Here is a 21,419-nt window from a genome sequence, read left to right on the forward strand (position 1 = left end):
TGGGGATGGACAGTGACGGGGGCAGGTCTTGTGCTCAGCAACGTGAAAGATCCAGCTGGATGGGTAAGAGGGGGCTGGTGAGAAATCAGGGCCTGAGCTCGGAGGGAATGGGTCCGGGTGAAGAGTAACCAGTGTGATAGACATTTGAGATTCCCACCAAGTTTCCCAAGAATTCACCCAGTCATTCTTCCCCCTATAGATTTCGAAGTTACTTAGAAAAGTGTAAACACCACATGAAAGGAAAACCACTGTGTGTTTCCTATGCCATTTTGATAACTTGGCAGAAGCCAGTCTGACACTAGTCTCTTTACCCTGTTGGGTTGCTTTTGCCTTTTGCTCAGTGAACGGGGGAGCTTGGTCCGGCGAACCTCCCAGGCGGAACAGCCATACTTTCAACTGTCGGATGCTGGTAAAACCTTTACCTGAGTCAGAAGAGGAAGGTCATGATAACCAGGAAGCACATCAGAAATACGAAACTATGCAGTGCTTTGCTGTCTCTCAACCAAAGTCCATCAAAGAAGAAGGAGAAGGTAGGGGCCACTTCTCTTATGTTAGTGTCATGTATTCCTGTGCTACTTCTTTCACACTTAATAATCTGAAACTAGAGGCCACACAAAGGAAAATATAGAGGCAGTTCCTTTGTTCTTTTCAGCTACTCAGCAATTGTTGTGCTCAGCTTAATCATCAAGTCTTGAAGCTGCACCATCCAATAGGGTTTCCTGTGGCGCAGGCGGTGCCGCGCGTGCGGCGCCCAGCACAGCCACCGCTACCACAGGCCGCTGTTGAGGATCTGAAACGTCGGCAATGCACCTGGGGACCAACTTGTCTATTTTGTTAAGTCTTCATTTAAATACCCCTGTGTGGCTAGCAGCTACCCTGCCAGAGCAGTTCCACTAGTATTGAACCTCTCAGGGATCCTAGGCGTCTCTGAACATCTGCAGCAAGGTTCAGGCCACACCTTGGAAAACACCCACGGTACAAAGAACATCTTTGGTACACTTCCAAGGGATTAATGAATTTTGTGTGGTTTGTCTCTGGATGCTGCATCCAGAATAAGAGAGGATGGAGATGGGAATGGGAGTGGGAGACGAGTTCCAAACCGTAAGCTCTTAGGCGCTTCCTTTTAAAGAGATACTGATATAGTGTCCACCCCTATGCCTTCTGAGGAGGTTGCGCTACACCTCTGAGACTGTCACTGTCTATGATATGGGACAATGCTGAATATGGCCTCCTGTGTGTGTAGCAGAAGGGAAAGAGCTGAGGCCCATCAGTCAGTAGAAACTTTGCGGGCTTTATAATCAGACAGGCCAGCTCCTACATCAACTGCATATCAGCGCTGACTGTGGGCAAGCTTCTCAACCTCTCTGAACACCCACGTATTCTCTTAACCAGTGAAATCAACAATTCCCGTATCACAGTGTAATAAGGATTAAATGAGCATGCCTGTACCATGATTGGCATAGATATTTAATCCTCTTTTCAAAAAATATGTAAGTAATTTTTAATTTAAATTTTATTGGAAAGGAAGTAATTGAGCTGTCACAGATGATACATAGTTTTCAAAATTAAATTTTTACGTAGAGATGGAATGTCAAGCTGTTTTATTCTCCTATATGCAACAGAGTAAGTGCTGCTAATTCATCTGTAATAATCTAAAGCCATATTCTATAGCTGAGCTAATTTATGGTTTTGTGCTGTATATGTCAACATGTTTGTCTGTTTAAAATCTGATTCTGAATGTTTACATAGTATAGCATAAGAGTAGGGTTTCTGAGCCATGGTGCACTCATGTTCAAATCCTCGCTTCCCCAAAATTTTATGTGATGTTGGGTAAGTTACTGAAACTTCATGCTTTGGCTTCTCCTCTGTTAAGTGGAAATAATGCCAGTGCCTGCCTCATAGAGTTGTTAAGAGGATTAAATGAATCAGTAGCCTATAAAGCAGCTAGAAAGATGTCTATCTCATAGTAAGTGCTCAAAAATTTAGCTTTTATTATGTTGAAGATGAGGATTACATTTATGTTTGTGATACTATTATTGGATATGTTTAAAGACATTCTTTCCCAAATTTAAAATCATACATCAGTGACATAAGATATGAAGAGACTTTTTTTTAATCAACCTTTTATCCAGCACTTTTGAAATTGAAAGGGCTTGCAGTGTGCTCTGCATGTTACAAGATAAAACACATCCTCCCTGATCTCCAGAAGTGAACACAGACACATAAAACAGTTGAAGTAGGGTAAGGAATAAATGCTTAGCATCAGTTGTGTGAGATCCTAGCCATGGCCAAGAAACTAAACTTGAGACACACTGCATTTTCTAGGATTTGTTCTCTGAATCTGAGTCTAGACTCTGTTTATATACTTTGTTTTAAATTGCATATTGCCATTGTTAGGAGCATCAACATAGTTCAGGAGAATGTATATCTAGTTTTCCTATATCTTAATGAACCTAAAACTCAAAGAGAAAACCCTTGACAGTTTCAGTTGTCATCATTTGTAGGCTTTATTAAGAATTCAGCTGGTTGTTAATATCAGCCAGTTAATAAGAAAGGGTTCCATTCATTTCCACCATTGGGGAGATGCTTTCGGATGGTCACCTGTAGTATGGCAGATGCGCATTCATCATGTGTCGTGTGGCTTCAGCAGTTTATCCTCAGCTCCCCATATCTCAGCCTCCCCCAGCTGCTTCGCACTCCAGGTGAGGACCAGAGGTACATAGTGTCTCGTTGCTCTCTCCCTTACTGACCTACAAGGTTGTGCTGTCATAAGTGCATTTGATTTTGTTTGAAACACTACAAAAGGCTCCTATGATAACCATCAATGTATGTGATTGAAGATTTGCAGTCCTGCTTGATTTGTGTGGCTAGAAGAGTTCCCATGAAGGAGAGACCAGCTCTTCCCTCATCAGAAAGTTTCACTACTCGCCAAGATCTCCAAGGTAAATTTTCTCAGTAGAGAAGGGCAAAGAAATCATTCTAGAATACTTAGGTGTTTGTCAACACAAAGAATGGGTCTAGAAGCTGATGAAGAAGCTGAGCATAGCAGCTGCTGCTGGGGCAGAAGCTGGAGGTGGGGTGGTGGGGGGACGCTTCTTCTCACCTTCCACCCTCCTGGTCCATGCACTTACGCTACCTATTCCTAAAGAAATCAATTTTTATCTTTTTAAGATTTAACTATTTCTCTAAAGAATAGATCAGTGTGTAGGTCAAATGCTCACTGTTGTTTACTAGGCAAGATCACGTCCCTGGACACTAGCACCATGCGGGCAGCCATGAAGCCAGGCTGGGAGGACCTGGTGAGGAGGTGCATCCAGAAGTTCCACGCACAGCACGAGGGGGAGTCTGTGTCTTACGCAAAGAGGCATCATCACGAAGGTAACAATCTCTCAGTGATACTCTTCTTGAAGTTCATCTTGCTGATGAGCACTCTCTGCAACAGTGATTCCTGAACCCACCCTGGGGGCTTAGATCTGGTGACTCTTGGCCAGGACTGCCGCCATCTGAAGGGAAATTGAATAGGAGGAACTGTAGGGTTAAGAGCGTGAGGAAGGAAGTCAAATTGAAGATGATAACCTCTCACAAAGGCAAATGAAAGGGAATGAGATCATTTTCTTCAATGCTCTGGCTTTTAGACATGTAAGACGGTGCTCTCGGGTCCCCTCTAATAGCCAAAAAGAAAAAACCACCTGAATCATAAGGATACTGTGAAAATAAGAATGAAAGGAAATTTGCAAGAACAGGTGAATTCCTGGTAGAGGTCACAGTGGGATCCTGAGGCCCTCCGCCGCCACCACCTTCCAGATGAAGTCTAGAAAGAGACGTCGCTTCTAGAAAGAGATGAAGTCACTTGTCTGGGGTCATACAGTTGGTTAATAGGACACCTGGAGCTCAGCCCACAATGTCAGTCGTCTTTCAGTAATAACAGCAGCCCTCTCTGAGCACCTGGCCTCTGCCCTGGCATTGGCCCCCTTCCTGTGGGCCGCTTGATCCCCACGGTCCACCCAGGGACGTGGGTGTTTGCCTCCCACGCTGTCGATGGGGAACTGATGCAGGTGACACGGACCCAGGAGCCTTTGATTAGAAAGTGTGAGCCCTGGAGGGACCTGAGGGTCGTCCTGGCCATCGCTCCACCTCACTACTCCCACTGCTGTTCTGCAGCATCACTTTTTCTCAGGTGCATTCTGGTCTTTTGCTAAATTGGCGAGAACAAAGAAAAAAAATCCTTTCTTTAGTGCTTATTAAGGACTCCATTGTGGAAGGAGATACTTTTCACTTCCAGTCTTCTGACCCTTCTCTCATGGGCCCCACGTGTCCTGGTTGGGGCACTTGGTTACCAGCATGGATTCCATCAGAGCCACGCTGCCTTTGAGGTATGGGGCCCTGTGCTTTGTAACTGGGTTTGGCAAATTGTCTCCAGATTTGCAGAAAATTTTACAACTCAGTATTGAAAATGCAATTTTAGTTTGTCATCTTCCATTTAAGGTGCATCCATGGCTGTTGTTGCTATTCACTTGCTAAGTCATGTCCGACTCTTTGAGATCTCACGAACAACAGTACACTAGCCTTCCCTGTCCTACACTATCTCCTTGAGCTTGCTCAAACTCTTGTCCGTTGAGTCAGTGATGCCATCCAGCCATCTCATCCTCTGTCACTCCTTTCTCCTCCTGCCCTCAATCTTTCCCAGCATCAGGGTCTTTTCTAATGAGTCAGCTCTATGCATCAGGTGGCCAAAAAGTTTTGGAGCTTCAGCTTCAGCATCAGTCCTTCCAGTGAATATTCAGGACTGATTTCCTTTAGGATTGACTGGTTGAATCTCCTTGCAGTCCGAGGGACTCTCAAGAGTCTTCTCCAGCACCACAGTTTGAAACTTTGGCATTTTTCAATAGTGTTTGTATGTTAAAAAGTTTATGCTTTTAAGATTGCTTATGAAAAAATACAAGTCATGGTAAATAACCTTTATTTTTTTTTTCATCCTGTTTATCCTTTTTATCTTCTTCATCCACATTTCTTAGAAATAAGTACTAAATCCAACCATTTGTGTCTTCCAGTATTTTTCTTTAAGTGCAAAAGAAAAAGAGGAAATAAAGATGCCACATTTGACAGAAATAAATAACTTACCTGCCATTTCACTAGATCTGGCTTAAAATAAAAAAAACAGTAACAAAGAATAAGAAATCCCCCAGCAACCGTGTTCAGGGTCCTTGGGCTCTGAGTAGCAATGCCCCATGTTTAATCCTGTGGCTTCCTGACTCCTTACACAAGGGTTTACACATATGTACTAGGCACAGCGCTAGGTTTAAACAGAGGGGACCCACTGAAAGGAAACTCTACCATGTATAAAATGCATTTCATCCAAGTGTATGAAATAAGTCGGATTGCAGGTAATCATTAGTATTGAATAAAAATCTACCAGAAGACTTTGTTTACATGGAGGAGCTTCCTGAATGCGTTCAGGGGCTTGCTGACACAAATCTGCTCAGTGGAAGTTCTTGATGTAGACAAATGGTAATGGAAAATCTCAAAGGATCACTGCCAAGGTCGGATAAAATTCTGAAATTATAAGCCACTGGAAATACGAGTCCTATTATAAAAATGGTATTCCTGCTGCCGTTGGCTGGCACACTGAGTATGGAAAGCCAGATGCACATATGTACAGTCATTTGTTTCCAGTACTGCCGCCTCAGAGGAATCATGCAACAGTTGGTAGTAGAAAGCGATGCCTAAATCCTGTGTGTCCCTACCTGGAACTGCGGAGGCGCTTTACCAGGGAAATTGCTCAAAGCGAAATTTTACCAAAAAGTCTGAATCTTCATTGTATGTCAGTACCTGCTCGTGTGTGTGTGTGTGTCTTTTGGTAATTTTGTGGAATGATGAATGTACTTGGTCACTTTGGGACTGACTGTTCCACCCACAAAATTTGTGCTGAGGATTATGTGGTAAAAAATGGCAGTCGTCTTAAAATGGTTTAGGAGGTAAGGTAACTAAACCATGTGGCTGAATCAAATGTTCTTTTTTTTTAATATGCAGTATTTGACAGCTTTAAAATGCAGTTGTTTTAAAGATAAATCTGAAATTTCGAGAGAAATTATTTTAGCCTAGTGTTATATTTTCTGCTGTAGTCCTGAAAATGGAAATAACTGATGTCATTATCCAGATGTTAAACCAATTCCATGTCACTCAGAGTTGTGCTTTTATTATTTCCGTTTTCTATTTAGCCTTCTTTTTTCTCTGAAAAGATCCCTCTGGTTGTTTATGTTTTACTTCCTGTTGCCCTGACCACAGAAATAATATATCTTACACACTGAGAAACAAAATTGGAAAATGGTACTATGATATAATGGATTAAATAGTTTGTAACTTCAAGATGAATATTCAGAGGATATATTCAGTGTCATAAGTTTTACATAATATTTACTATTGTATTAAAGAGAAATTAAAGGCACATTGTACCCTTTAGAGGTAATCCTGTTTATAACATCATATTACTTCCTAACGTTTCAGACAAATCATTGCAAAACTTCTTTTGAGCTAATAAATTGTTTATACTCGATCTCACCATGATACTGAAGATTTTTAAAAGAATATGGTTGGGGAATCAAAACTTCATTTCCAGGGAAGAAATCCCAGTATACTGAAATTATTGGCATCTTGAGAGGAAAATAAATATGCTTTTAAAAATGGATAATGGATAATGTTCTGTCATAAAGTATTACTTACAACTCTCTTCAGCCTGCTGGGAGGAAAATATTAAACTTAACCAAGTTGATTACTGTTATCATGTCTGGTCCCACCCCCACCCCCAGTTTTGTTTCTAACCATGCATTCTGCTTCCTTGCTCGCCTGCAGTGCTGAGACAGGGATTGGCATTCAGTCAGATCTACCGTTTTTCCTTGTCCGACGGCACCCTTGTGGCCGCGCAAACGAAGAGCAAGCTCATCCGATCTCAGACTACTAACGAACCTCAGCTCGTGATATCTTTGCATGTGCTGCACAGGTAAGCCTCGTTCTGACACACCATCTCCCCCGCCCAGCTCAGGAGGCCAAGTTCCGAAAGCAGATTTTATCCCAGAGCTTGTCTGCTTGGGTAGACATTTCTGTTGACCAACCCCAGTCATGTAAATATAAATTGATTTGTTATTGGGACTTCCCTGGTAGTCCAGTGGTTTAAGACTTCCAGTGCAAGAGGTATGGATAGTTCAGTCCCTGTTTAGGAAACTAAGATCCCCCATGCCTCATGGCTGAAAAACCAAAACAGAAGCAGAAGTAATGTTGTAGCAAATCCAATAAAGACTTTTAAAATGGGTCACATCAAAAAAAAAAGAAAGAGAAAAATAAACTGTTGGCTAAAAGAAGACAACTTCTGATACTGAAATTCAAATTAAGGCTACACTTTGAACTTTAGCCTTAAGACTAATACATTTTATTTTATTTTTTTATTCATTTAATTTTCTTGGCCGAGCCATGCAGCTTGTGGGATCTTAGTTCCCTGACCACGGATTGAACCTAGGCCCTCACCAGTGAATACTTGGGAGTTCTAACGACTGGACCACCAGGGAATTCCCAATACTAGAGAATTTTAAAACCTAACTAGAAGGACACAAGCTCACACTTAATGACTGCCTGTCACATCAGAGGAGGAAAATAGATCACCTCCCAGCAGTGACACATGCTGGGCAGGAATTCAGAATGACTTCTGCTCCCATGTGTTTAGATTTGAAACTTTCAAATATACATATACTTAGAAAGACGTATTTTAGATTGTTATTCTCAGCTTTAAATTAACCTTTTGCATTAGACTTTAAATTGAAAGGTAGTAAACATTTCCCCAAAAAATAAAAGTGAGGAAAATTGAATGTTGATTTTTAAAGTAAATATCATAAACCATCTTGTTTTAGAGCACAAATTTAGGGAAATGATTGCATTTCAAGTTATGTAAATATTTATGTGTGTGCTGTATAAAACTTTATGAGTTACTATCAGCAGATATAAAGTTGCTCTAGAGTTCCCTTTTATTATACTTCTCAATTATGTATTTTGTTATTTAGAAATTAAAATCAAGCGGCCCTGTTTGCCAACTCTTAATAAATCCGACCTCAAAGTGAAACAATCTGAAAGTGATTACAGATGGGCCAGATTGCTCCCCCCTAACTGAAAGCTGATGTTTGATAACTTGTGAAACCTGTTTTGTTTGGATTTGTGAATGCATTTGGTAACTCACGAGTGACTGCCAAGCTGTAAATTAAAGCTCACAGGGCTTGGAAAATCGTCCAGCTTAGAAAGCTGCCCTGAGTGGAGGAGTGGAGTAGGGTGGCCTGCGAGTTAGGGTCTAAGATCCCAGAGTAAGGGTGATCTGCAGCTCCTCGCATATGGTCTGAGAGGCGCTCACTTGGCCTTCTAGGGGAACCCAGGCAGGGGACTTGTTAGACAGGTAACCGAATTCCCAACACTTTGGGTAACTTTGTTGGCTCGAAAACTTGGAGAGTTTCGAATAGTTGTGGCGGGTTTTTTTTTCCTCTTAAGGTTTACTATTCATCTGGAGCCAAGTAGCCCACATCAAGCTCCAGGCTCACAGATGGGTCTCTTGTTAGGAATTGTAATCTCTGGCAAATAATTGAAGACAGCTATGCTTGCTTGGGTCATTTCTTTCAGACAGTACAAGCTCTCAGTTATTCATGATAACATACCAGTTAATGAGCAAGGCATAGTATGTAACTGGAGCCCTGCTAATGTCTTGTCTAGCAAATACGATGTCAACATGGTAGTAGTCAAATTTAAACACAAACTCCCTCCGTAAAACCACAGACGTCTTAATGAATGGACTGGAAAACATCCCTCTTGGTCCTAAATGCTGCATGTTCAATCTTGCCCATAATTGCAGATGGTTTCATCAAAGTATTATCTTTCTTTTCCTTCCATGTCATCCGTTCTTTTAAAGAAATGAAGCAATCTCATCTTTGAAAATTAATAACAACTTGCTCAGTATCTTCCCTTTTATCTTATATGTCTTTCCTCATCTTACAGAGAGCAGAATGTATGTGTAATGAATCCGGATCTGACTGGACAAGCAATGGGGAAGCCACTGAATCCAATTAGCTCTAGCAGCCCTGCCCACCCGGCCATGTGCAGTGGGAACCCTGGTCAGGATATGACCCTCAGTAGCAATATAAACTTCCCCATGAACGGCCCAAAAGAACAGATGGGCATGCCCATGGGCAGGTTCGGTGGTTCCGGGGGAATGAACCACGTGTCGAGCATGCAAGCAACCACTCCTCAGGGTAGTAACTATGCACTCAAAATGAACAGCCCCTCACAAAGCAGCCCGGGCCTGAATCCGGGACAGCCCAGCTCCATGCTCTCACCAAGGCATCGCATGAGCCCCGGGGTGGCCGGAAGCCCTCGAATCCCTCCCAGTCAGTTCTCCCCCGCAGGAAGCTTGCATTCCCCCGTGGGAGTTTGCAGCAGCACAGGAAATAGCCATAGCTACACCAATAGTTCCCTCAACGCGCTGCAGGCCCTCAGCGAGGGGCACGGGGTCTCGTTGGGGTCATCGTTGGCCTCCCCAGACCTCAAAATGGGCAATCTGCAAAACTCCCCAGTGAATATGAATCCCCCCCAGCTCAGCAAGATGGGGAGCTTAGACTCCAAGGACTGTTTTGGACTCTACGGGGAGCCTCCAGAAGGGCCAGCAGGGCCAGCGGAGAGCAGCTGCCACCCTGGGGAGCCGAAGGGTCCCAGCGAGGCCGGCCTGCCTCCAGCCGGGAGCACTGAGAGACCCGACGGGCAGAGCCGGCTCCTCGACAGCAAGGGGCAGACCAAACTCCTGCAGCTGCTGACCACCAAATCCGACCAGATAGAGCCCTCGCCGCTACCCAGCTCTCTGTCAGACACCAACAAGGACTCCACAGGCAGCTTGCCCGGCCCCGGGTCGACACATGGGACTTCGCTCAAGGAGAAGCATAAGATTTTGCACAGACTCCTGCAGGACAGCAGCTCCCCTGTGGACTTGGCAAAGCTGACAGCGGAAGCCACGGGCAAGGAGCTGAGCCAGGAGGCCAGCAGCACAGCTCCTGGGTCCGAGGCGACCATCAAGCAGGAGCCAGTGAGCCCCAAGAAGAAAGAGAATGCACTACTTCGCTATCTGCTCGATAAAGACGATACTAAAGATATCGGTTTACCAGAAATCACCCCCAAACTTGAGCGACTGGACAGTAAGACCGACCCTGCCAGCAACACGAAATTAATAGCTATGAAAACTGAGAAGGAGGAGATGAGCTTCGAGCCCAGTGACCAGGTAAGGTTTGTTGAGTGTTCTCCCAAGGGTACTAATTCATAGCCATCAAGGATTTCTCCACAAGGGGCCTGCTGAGGCCTCAGGGGACCTGATGAAAATAAGCCTCCTCCTTGGTGGTCCTTGCTTTGAGATAGAGGTAATTCTCACTGAGGTCGCAAATTCCAAACACTCTTGCCTAACAAAGAATGGAGTCGTTGTTGTTCAGTCGCTAAAAGTCATGTCCAGTGCTTTGAGACCCCACGGACTGCAGCACGCCAGGCTTCCCTGTCCTTCACTATCTCCCAGAGTTTTCTCAAACTCATGTCCATTGAGTCATGATGCCATCCAACCATCTCATCCTCTTCTGCCCCCTTCTCCTCCTGCCCTCAATCTTTCCCAGCATCAGAGTCTTTCCAATGAGTCAGCTCTTCCCATCAGGTGGCCAAAGTCTTGGAGCTTTAGCTTCAGCATCAGTCCTTCCAGTTAATATATGGGGTTGATTTCCCTTAGGATTGACTGGTTTGATCTCCTTGCAGTCCAAGAGACTCTTCAAGAGTTCTCCAGCACCATAATTCAAAAGCATCAATTCTTTGGTGGTTCCTCTTTATGGTCCACCTCTCACATCCATACATGACTACTGGAAAACCCATAGCTTTGACTATATGGACCTTTGCTGGCAGAGAATAGAGCAGATGCTGACTTTTATTTTGTGAAGGGCCAAATGGTGATATTTCTTGCCACACACTCTGTAACACAGCTATTCAGCTCTGCCACTGGAGGGCTACAAAAGCAATCCTAGATGCTAGGGGAACAAGTAAGCCTGCTGTGTTTCAATCGAAGTTTATCGACAGGCACTGATGCTTGAATTTTACACAATTTTCATGTGTCACAAGATATTCTTCTTTTGAAATTTTTTTCAGTTATTAATAACTGTCAATCCCTTCTTAGCTCATGGGCCATACAGAAACAGGTAGCTTTTCACACACAGGGCAGCTGGGCTTTACCAACCCCTGATATCAGAAGACACCTCACTTGGAAACAATCATTTCCTCGAAAGTGGGTTTGGTCAGAGTAGACTTTAGTAAATGATTTCTTACTTACCTTTCTCTCTTTTTAAGATCAGAGTCTGGCTGGTTTTCAAACTTAATGAAAGTCATTCTGCCTCTCTTTATTCTCAGCCAGGACTTATGCTTGATGCTGAAGAATTTCTTAGGCCATCAGTAAAAACTTATTTAAGGGGAAATAAAGAGGAGAGGAGAGGTAGAATTGGCCTGGGTCTTGGTATAATTGAGCCACCAAATATCAAACATAAGTGCAAAACTGAAATAATAGGTGATGCTATCTGTTGTTCTTACTTGAAAAATGAATTCCCTGAAAAAAAAAATCCAGGATAGCTAAAATAATATTCGAAGTCATCCTTGATGACACGCTGAGGTAGTGACATCACAAGGAAAACGCTAACAGTCTAATATTTTTGTTTATGTTAAAAAAATGAGTCATTACTGACAATAATGGCTGGGCATAAGGGGCTTTCTGGGGAATCAGCAACTGGCTGGGTTCACGATGTCAGGAGCACTGCCTTCAGTCGTGGTGGGTGCGAAGTGAAGAAGCTGCCCGAACCTCTTGACTTAAAGTGGTTCACTGACTTGGCCTTGGAACTTGTCTTGCAAGTGGACACTTCAGGTGTCGCTGTTTCAGGTGTTCATGGGAAGAAGAGCGGTTAGCACCCCTGACCACCTGGGGACCTCCTAGGTGGAGGCTGAGCCTGGGGGCCGTGCTAGGGTGGAGAGGCCTGATGGGCCCCGGCGCAGGGCTGGGGCACACATCCTCTGACAGCCGGCTCCTCCTGCGTCCTGAGCACAAGCTTTCTGTCCGTCTTCCACCCTGATGTCTGGCCCACTACTACCATTCTGTGAGGGCTTTGTGCCCTTCAGGAGGGAAACAGCGTCATGGTGTAAACACCTTTGGTGATGAATCCTTAAACTTAGCTGTTGGTGCGGAGTTCTCAACACCGGCTACTCTGTGATGCTGTGAGATCATTACATGGGGACTCAGCAGAAACTTAATAACCATATCTTGAATACAGTGTCGTGTAAAACCACACTGACAGCTGCAGACGTTTTAATCTTTTGAGGTTTACTAGATTAGAATACACAGGGCTAGTGGCAGTTCAGAGTGGCAGGCACAGATACTGTCACTCAGGCTTCTTGACACACGCTAGAGGGCAAGATGGTGACTCACGAGGTCCACCTTGGCTTAGTGGCTAAGTGGTTGGTCCCTCCCTCCCGGAACAGTTTATTTCTATCCCTAGACTGAGGCCCTAAGGACTTAAAGGGTATGGAAAGGGGGGCGCTGTTTGGCAATTTTATATTTAGCTGTGTGATTACATTAGCTTCATACAAGAAACTAACAAAGGAGAAGGTTTTTTTTAAGTCCTTGAGTCACTTGCAGTTTCTAATTGGTATTTATAAGAACGTTTTTAAAATCAAAACTGTCTCACTTTGGGAATTTAAAGCACAGAGTATTATCTGCACAAATCTGTCATTTTGAATGGACACATACAGGCATACACACAGACATACACATGGTATTTTTTTCTTAATGAAACCCAGTTCCTGGTTTTACCTTCTATCCATTCCCATTTAAAACTCCACCCCAAAAATACTGCTTCAGAGCAATTTTAACATCAAAAACGTTGCAGCTTGAAAAGAAAGGTTACCACAGGAAGTATGCATTACCTAAATTTAGATCAAAGTTAGAATGACTGACTTTAAGGGAAAAAAAAGAAACAGGGATTCTTTCACTCCCCTCCCTCCTTCACTTTTCCCAAATACAGATTGAGTCTATCTCCCGTTGACTTCTAGGCACATTTATCTAAGACTTTTCTTTCATTTCAAGGGAACACAACACATTTTTATTTAATAAGATAAACTGCTAGCGAGCCTGAACTGCACAGTTAACTTTCTTGTTATTTTGACTCAGAAAAAAACTATTATCGAGTGTGTGTTTAACCTATCACTAACTTATTAAGGGCAGGAAGTACTTCAATGGCACTGTTATACTGAAAATAGCATTCTTCACTGGGTTGAGTATTTAAACAACGTTTGTTTCTACAGTGTTTCATAACCAACAGGAAACAATGACAGAGAAATTTCCAATATGTTCACTGACTTAAGTTATATACTTATTTACACAAGGGAGCATGTGTAAAGGATACTAACTAAATGGTACTCTTAGGCTTTCTTAATGCTTCTGGGCCACTTATGATGAGGGTTTAGAAATAGTCTGTAGAGAATTTCTTCTTGCTGTTTGGCTCCATTAGAAGAGCAAACCATGTTTTAAACTGGTAGTGGCCTGAAAATTTCCCTCCAAACATGGTAGAACTGTGTTACCATTTTTTAAAGCAATTTTCTGTTAGGCAAACGTAAAATTGCTAGTTTTTAAAAAATTTTTTGAAACATTGTTTTGTAGTTTATTAGAATACACGTCATTAAAATACATATGTTCTTTATATTTCCTTCAGGGAACAAATTGATTTGACACATGAAAAATTCATAAAACCAGGAAAATGAAAAATTACAGAAATCAAGTCCAATTTTCATTTTGTAGAACTTTTACAAAAATCTTTCTGACTCATTTTCTGCCTGAAATAGTTTAAACCAGCTCTTCAAATTGATGTGGCTAATTTGAGCGTTCGAAGAGATGCCTAAGCAAAACTTTGAAGTATCTTGGCAAAGCGTTTTAAAGGAAGGCATTAATCTTTTTGTCTTGTGAGGAAATCATGCCTAAGAAAGGAACTAGAAGAACTTTTGATGAGAAATAAAGCTTACAAAAACTTGAGGGAAGAAATGTTTGATCAGAAACTTAGCGTGATCAAATCTACCCCTTCTAGAACTTCCATGACTGCAGAAGAAAATGCCTATAGTTGTCAAAGTTTATTGCTAGGCAGCCAAAGGCATATAGATACTCTCCTTGAAGAAGAAAATTTCTTGAAGTAAATTTAAAACAGATTAATTTAAATGTGTACTCCAAAAATAGAGAAGAAATAAACATAAGCAAAGCAATATTAACTCTAGTAGGGAAATTTTCATAATGCATTTTTCTAATGGTGAGCTGAATAAAAATTAGCAGATTATTTGAAATAAAGAACCAAAAACTTGGTTGAAACCATCCAAATGTATTTTAATGTATGTGTGTGTGGAGAAAGAGATTAATTTTAGCCTTATTTTCAACTCATTATTTATATTAAACCCAAGACTAAATCACAATGAAAAACCACAAGTCCTGTCATTAGAACTCTTTGAAACTATGATAGTTATTTTTCTATTCAAGTGGTTTAAAGTGTCATTTTATCTGAGTGAAAAGAGTAAAGGTAAAAAAGAAAGGTAGGAGTCTAGATCCAGACTATCAATCAGTATTGTAAAAGCTTTCTTTTACACACATCTGGGATTGGGAGCAAATATAAGGGCATTCATTGAGGAAATTAATATATTGTATTTTTATCATCATTTGTATAAATCTGTATTGAGTGTTTCTCATTCAAGGCATCTGCAAAGATTTCTCAAGAAATTACTTATTACTTCTAATGACCCACCCTCTCACTGCTCCACCCACAATTTTAAAATACTCCATACAAATCAGACTGTAGTAGGGAAACTCTCTAATAAACTTCAGTTTATTAGAACCTCTTTCTTACGTCCATAGCTATTTTCAAGACCAACTATAAGGATATTTGTCAATTTTTATAAAACTTTTTTTCTGAGAAATTATAGGAATTTTGTGAGAAATTGAGTTGATTCTGGGAAGTTTTTTAATTACAGGTTTAAATGGCTGAGGGAACCGTGTTGGCTGAGTGTCCATTGCTGTGTTCCGGGCACTGTCCTCAGAGGGCATTAGATGTTGATACTGTACTCCTGTTTGTACCTTACATGTTCAGCAAAACATGATAAAGGTGGCTTTCCAACAGAGTCACTTTACACATACATTTAACTTTCGCAGAATTGTCCATACAGATTCAGGAAAAAAAAGAATGGGTATCTATTAAATGCTTAAGTTGTGTGAGCAGTTTTGCCCACCATTCAACAGACTTGACTCTGTTTTAGTTTGGTTTGGTTTTGGTTCCCTTGAAGGGCCGATGGTGTGAAAATGCAGCTACAGGCTTTTCCAGCGCAGAATGGTTCCCTCGTGGACTTCAGCAGTTCGGAGTAAAGCCAGAGAGGCAGTGTGCGCTGTCACTCACTGGCCGTGTTGCCCATGGAGGGGGACATACAGTATGCTTCCTTCCTGAGCAGCTCTGAGGATCACTTTGTCTGTGTCTGCCCATACTATAGCATTCTAACTTTAGAACCTAACCCTTACCTAAGATGTAGCTCTCCCAAATTTGATCCCTGCCTCTTTTGTAAGAAACAGATGGCCAAACTAACTAGAAAATGGTCTTATAATTGCTCTAACAGTACATTAGAAATTTCCTGGAAAATGGATCACCAAGTTCTTGCTAAGCTAGTTGACTCTGAAACAAAGAGTCCAATAAAATATCACTTCATTGTATCCTTTCTTAACTTGAGAAATTGTGTCCAGTAAAAAGACTTCCTAGATATATATTACATTTGCCATAAATTGCAAAAAACTTGGTCCAGCTTCTCATGTGTAGAATAAAACTATAAGCCATTCCGCTTTAAGTAAATTATATCATTTGAATTGCTAGTGTTAGACAAAAGGGTTAGTCATGGTCAAGGATTGAAAGTCCATCAGTGACTTTGGGGAAGTTACCTAACTTGTGTTTTTCCACCTACACATCAGGAAAATCATTCTTACCACTCTCTTCACTAGGAAATAATCTTGGGGTTTAACTTAGCCATTTTCTTGCATGGTTGGCACCATCTGATTTTAAATACTTGGCACCCAGATAGGTTCTACTTGAAAGAACATAAATTCAGTTGAGGTCTCGGGAAGAAAAGCACTAGCTGTGAAATAGTGGTGCTGCATACCATATTATTTTAATGTTGATAATTGAAATTATTTCAGTAAAGGGAAAAGTCATAAGAAACATGTTTACAGCTTCTGTAAAGTCAAATTAATAGATGCAGTGATTGGAAATGACCTCCTGCCTCCCTGCATTTGTGCCCTAAGCTGATGAGGACTGAGAAAACCAGTGTCATTTGAAACTGAAAGTGTAAGCAGTAAAAAAAAATAACACCACTCAAATGGAAAAGACGGGGCTGAGCGGTTCAGGGTTACTTCAAGCTCATTGTGCCTTTTACCTCTTGGTCTTAAAAAAAAAAAAAAGAAAAAGGAAAGAAAAACAAAGTTCTAAAGGGAAATGACCATTTACTAAATACTGATTTCGTGTAAACTTGGATCATATTTTCCACCCGTTTTTTGTTGTTGTTATTTCTTCAAGCGAGTTAACCACTAAACCTGGGCCTAGACTGTAAATCCTAGTACACACGTGGTTAATTAGAAATACTCATACTCATGATTAATTGAATTATTAGCATAAAATAAAGGGGAATTTATAAATTGCCAATGAATCCCAGTGCTGGAAGAGAGCTTTCTTTCTAATTCAGTCTTCTCTTTTTACCAAGGAGGAAATTAAGGAGCAGGAGATTAAATTATTTGGCCTTTGTCAATTTAATTTTTTGTTGTTGTTGTTAAAGATTATCAATAAACAGTGAGGCCCAAGGTTCGCATGTGTCCGCATCTCATTTGGCTCTGGTTCCTTGTACCCTTTAGGGCTGCAATTGCACGTGGGCCTGCGGCGCCCACTCTTAGTGTAGGACTGGATAAACTCTTCTGTTTGTTAACTGCAGCCTGGCAGTGAGCTGGACAACTTGGAGGAGATTTTGGATGATTTGCAGAATAGTCAATTACCGCAGCTTTTCCCGGACACGCGGCCAGGCGCCCCTGCTGGATCAGTTGACAAGCAAGCCATCATCAATGACCTCATGCAACTCACAGCTGAAAGCAGTCCCGTGACACCTGTCGGAGCCCAGAAAACAGCAATGCGAATCCCACAGAGCAGTGAGTATGGGGTGTTGACGGTTATGCCAAGAAATTCCCATGTAATCACCATCAGAAACAGGGATTACTGAAATCTGATGCAAACAGCTTAGTCACTTCACAGTTTCAACGGTCAAATAGCACCATCTACTGTCCCAGCCCTTCAAAACAGTAGTCAGAGTGGATTCTAGTCAACGTGGCCTTTCTGCAGGCGCTTGTGGTTGATAGAGTCAGCACAGAGTGAGACTGGCCTGCGTAGATAAAAGTTCTTTGGATGATTGTCATACTTCTCTTCATTTCGGTTACTGCCTTCAGAAATGGAGTTTAAAATAGATTTTATGTGTTTTAATACAGGACTAAACACTTAGAAAGTTATGCTGACTTTTTAGGAATAATACACTCACTCATAAAAATTTCTTAACCAAAATTGTAAATCTTTATACATGAAAGGGCTATACACATTAAAAATATGTTGTCCTATCTCTTTGGAATCCTCATATAAATATCAGTTTTACATGGAAATTTATCACAGAAATGATTTCTAAATGCATCTTAATTTGTGTGATATAAAGCTAGAAGACCTTAGACTATTTTATAAGATACAGTCTGTATCGCTTTTTCTTTTTTTCCATCCTTCGCAGCTTGCAGGATCTCAGTTTCCCAACCAGAGGTTGAATCCTGGCCATAGCAGTGAAAACCCCTTTCCTAAACACCAGGCCACCAGGGAATTCCCTTTTATTTTATGTTTTTGTAGGTTTAAGATGAAGTGTTTCTTCACTTAGTGAAGTGTGTGAACACTTACTTGGTTTACAAACTTCATAATTCCCTTAAGTTATCCAGTAGCTTTTAGGAGAAGGAAATATCTTTCCTGAACAAGGGCTATATCTTGTAGAAAGACAGAGAACCTCTTTAGTGCTCAGATGATGAACATAATAATTTTTCCCTCTTCAAATACAGTTTGACCCAAAGCTTAGCTGCTGCTGCTGCTAAGTTGCTTCAGTCGTGACCGACTCTGTGCAACCCCATAGATGGCAGCCCACCAGGCTCCGCCATCCCTGGGATTGTCCAGGCAAGAACACTGAAGTGGGTTCCCATTTCCTTCTCCAATGCATGAAAGTGAAAAGTGAAAGTGAAGTCGCTCAGTCGTGTCTGACTCTCTGCGACCCCATGGACTGCAGCCTACCAGGCTCCTCCGTCCATGGGATTCTTCAGGCAAGAGTACTGGAGTGGGTTGCCATTGCCTTCTCCACAAAGCTTAGCATCTGTTCTCAAATCAGAAATGGCAACCATCAACCAAATTACAACGTATATTTGATTAATAGATCTTTTCTTAAAGTGATTCCTGGTCTTTCTGAAAAGGGTAAAACAAAACAGAGTTTATGCTGGTTATGTGTTAGACCTGCCAGTTTGTTTGGGAATGGAAGGTTGCTTATGGCCCGTGAGAGATCACAAAGTCAGAGAGTTGAGATGTGAATAAGAAACATTCTACCAAACTTATGCTTAAGACCCAGAGGAGTTACTGAAGGGCTGTGTGGAAACTCATGGGTTCTCCCCTTTCTGTACCTCCTGGTGTTGTTCAGACTATTGAATAGCATCCAAGTAGCTAAACCTGAGAAAGTCAGATTAAGCATATCCATAATTTTCATTCCAAATGATAATTCTTCTAAATAGTTTATTTCTCTTACTAATTGTTAAGGACGTTAGTATGTTTTAAATGTTCTGTTTCATGCTGTTTATATAATTCAGAGAAAATAAACTGCTTGATATTATTTTATATATTTGCTCTATGAATTGTAATCTACAATATCTTTGTTGTTGTAAAAACACTTAGCAAATAACTGGTTGTCTGTGTGATAGTATAGTGCATTGATGTAGTGCTTACTACACAATAAACTCTTATAAACTAATCATAGAATCCATTTCAAATATAAATAAATCTGGAATTTAAGGAATATGTATTTAGAAGATTTAACAGGGCCTGAGAGCTTTAATACTGACTTTCGGTACCAGAGTTCACACTTAAAGACTTCTAACTTTCAATGAGAATAGACATTTTTAGCCTAATTCTCTTCCTAGGAAAATCCAGTTAAAATATGACAGTCTCAGTCCAAACCACATGTGTCCACAAGTTTGGTGCATTTGGAGATATTTATGGCTTCACAGCTGTGACAAAACAGTATTTCTAAATTCAAATAATATATGAAAAACGTATTTGTAGTTTACTTAGCAAATACAATTGAATATTAAAAGTTGATATTGGGGAGAAAAATATATAGTAAATAATAGACATGTTCTCCTTTTTTTTTCCTTTGCTTTATTGCTCTGTGAGGTTGTCAAGAAGTAAATAAGAGACCTGTTGATTAGATTGCAAGTCTGTGTTTGGACACCCCATGTTTTTTTTGTCTGTGAATTTGTCTTTACGTAAGCAGCTGGTCCCAGACATGCATACCTTTGTGATTTTACAACCGACATTTCCCCTGAACACTGCTTCTGTTACTATTTTCCATTATCCTCTATTAACCTTCAATTTTCATTTGTTTTCTCCCTAGCTTTTAATAACCCACGACCAGGGCAACTGGGCAGGTTATTGCCAAACCAGAATTTCCCACTTGACATCACATTGCAAAGCCCAACGGGTGCTGGACCTTTCCCACCAATCAGAAACAGTAGTCCCTACTCAGTGATACCTCAGCCAGGAATGATGGGTAATCAAGGGATGATAGGAAACCAAGGAAATTTAGGGAACAGTAGCACAGGTAAGGGCTCAAATGCGCTGTTAACTTTTTATTGGTGGGTTATTCAACTTAATGCTGTATTCCTCCACATCCAAGTAGTAGAATTTTTCGTGTGAAATTTTTTATGCTAGAAACACATTTGAATGTAAGAAAATTCTGCAGATTTTCACTGTGAGCGTGGTATATGAAGAATTGGAAAGCCTCCCAGTAGGCTGACCTTTTTATGCTGTGATCATTGTTTTTACAAGGGTTCTAGTTGCTCGCTAATCCTACAGTAAAGACTTATTTCACTACTATTCCAGTTACTATTTTAGACCTTGTAGTGCTTTATGTAGAATAATTTGCTATCTTTTTGTGATAATCTGCTGACAACCCCAAAAGTGTGTTAGTGTTAATCGCTCAGTCGTGTCCGACTCTTTGCAACCCCATGGACTATAGCCTTCCAGGCTCCTCTGTCCATGGAATTCTCCAGACAAGAATACTGGAGAGGGTAGCTATTCCCTTCTCTAGAAGATCTTTCCAACCCAGGATAACCCCAAAACTCCCTATTAATTGATGATTTGTGTTTCATGAATTTCAGAATGAAAGTATAAAATTCCACCAACCTTTTATACTTGTAACAATAGCAGTTCTCATTCTGAAAAATATTAATTAAGAAAATGAATTTTAAGTGGTAGTGTGGTTAACCTAATAGTAGCTGATCCAAGAACTCCATTTTTTAAAATGTATAAGGTTGCCTGTGATCTGGTTTGACCCTTGACCTGCTGTGGCTTAAGGTGTCTGCCAAGTTTCCCACGCATATTCCTAAGTGGTAGTCATCCCCATAGCAGCTGCCGTACTCCCAAACCTCCTTCCGGTTCAGGCTAGGAATCACTGCAGCAGCATTGATGGCTATAACCACCGTGTCCTGTACCCTCTGGGCATCCTGCACCCTTAGGATAATGAGCTTTCTAATGAAGTCCTGCTCACTGTTTAGAACTGGAGACAAAGGCATTGAAAGAAACATGTTATAAAAAAGAACTTATAGTCATAGGTTTTAATTCTTGGCATTTTTTTTAGCTTGGTGTGTCATCCCTGTAATCACATTTCCATTCAGATAAGTAAAAATAAGAGTTCAGTTGAAAGAAAAAAAGATGGGTGTTTTTTTTTTTCCTTTTAACTTTCTGTTGTTGGTAAGCAGTTCACATGGGAAATGTGAGCTATGTTGTGTTAAAATAGTTTATTCATTCAACAGATATTTACTGGGTGCCTACTAGATGTGCCAGACACTGACTACATCACTAATTTATTTATTTGCAGAAACAATGCCATATTGATCTTATATTATTTTTAAGATAAAGTATTGATTTATATAAGTAAAATGTTGACTCACATGAAATTCTGTCAGAGAAAAGGAGCCAATAGTTTATTAA

At 41.0% G+C, this 21,419-nt stretch overlaps 1 protein-coding gene across 7 annotated transcripts in view; it reads left to right on the top strand.

Moving 5' to 3' along the window:
- The window catches only part of NCOA2 (nuclear receptor coactivator 2), a 286,213-nt gene that overhangs the window by 233,367 nt on the left and 31,427 nt on the right, over nt 1-21,419 (top strand). For 6 of the 7 annotated variants that reach the window (XM_025265272.3, XM_025265275.3, XM_025265270.3 and 3 more), the window contains 7 exons: nt 342-530; nt 2,841-2,942; nt 3,235-3,378; nt 6,850-6,997; nt 9,025-10,294; nt 17,083-17,293; nt 19,822-20,028. In XM_025265272.3, the coding sequence (XP_025121057.1) occupies nt 342-530; nt 2,841-2,942; nt 3,235-3,378; nt 6,850-6,997; nt 9,025-10,294; nt 17,083-17,293; nt 19,822-20,028 (2,271 nt within the window). The remainder of the gene's footprint in view (nt 1-341; nt 531-2,840; nt 2,943-3,234; nt 3,379-6,849; nt 6,998-9,024; nt 10,295-17,082; nt 17,294-19,821; nt 20,029-21,419) is intronic. The other variant, XM_025265276.3, reaches the window with a different exon arrangement.

Source organism: Bubalus bubalis, chromosome 15 (assembly GCF_019923935.1).
Source record: "Bubalus bubalis isolate 160015118507 breed Murrah chromosome 15, NDDB_SH_1, whole genome shotgun sequence".
Taxonomy (NCBI): domain Eukaryota; kingdom Metazoa; phylum Chordata; class Mammalia; order Artiodactyla; family Bovidae; genus Bubalus; species Bubalus bubalis.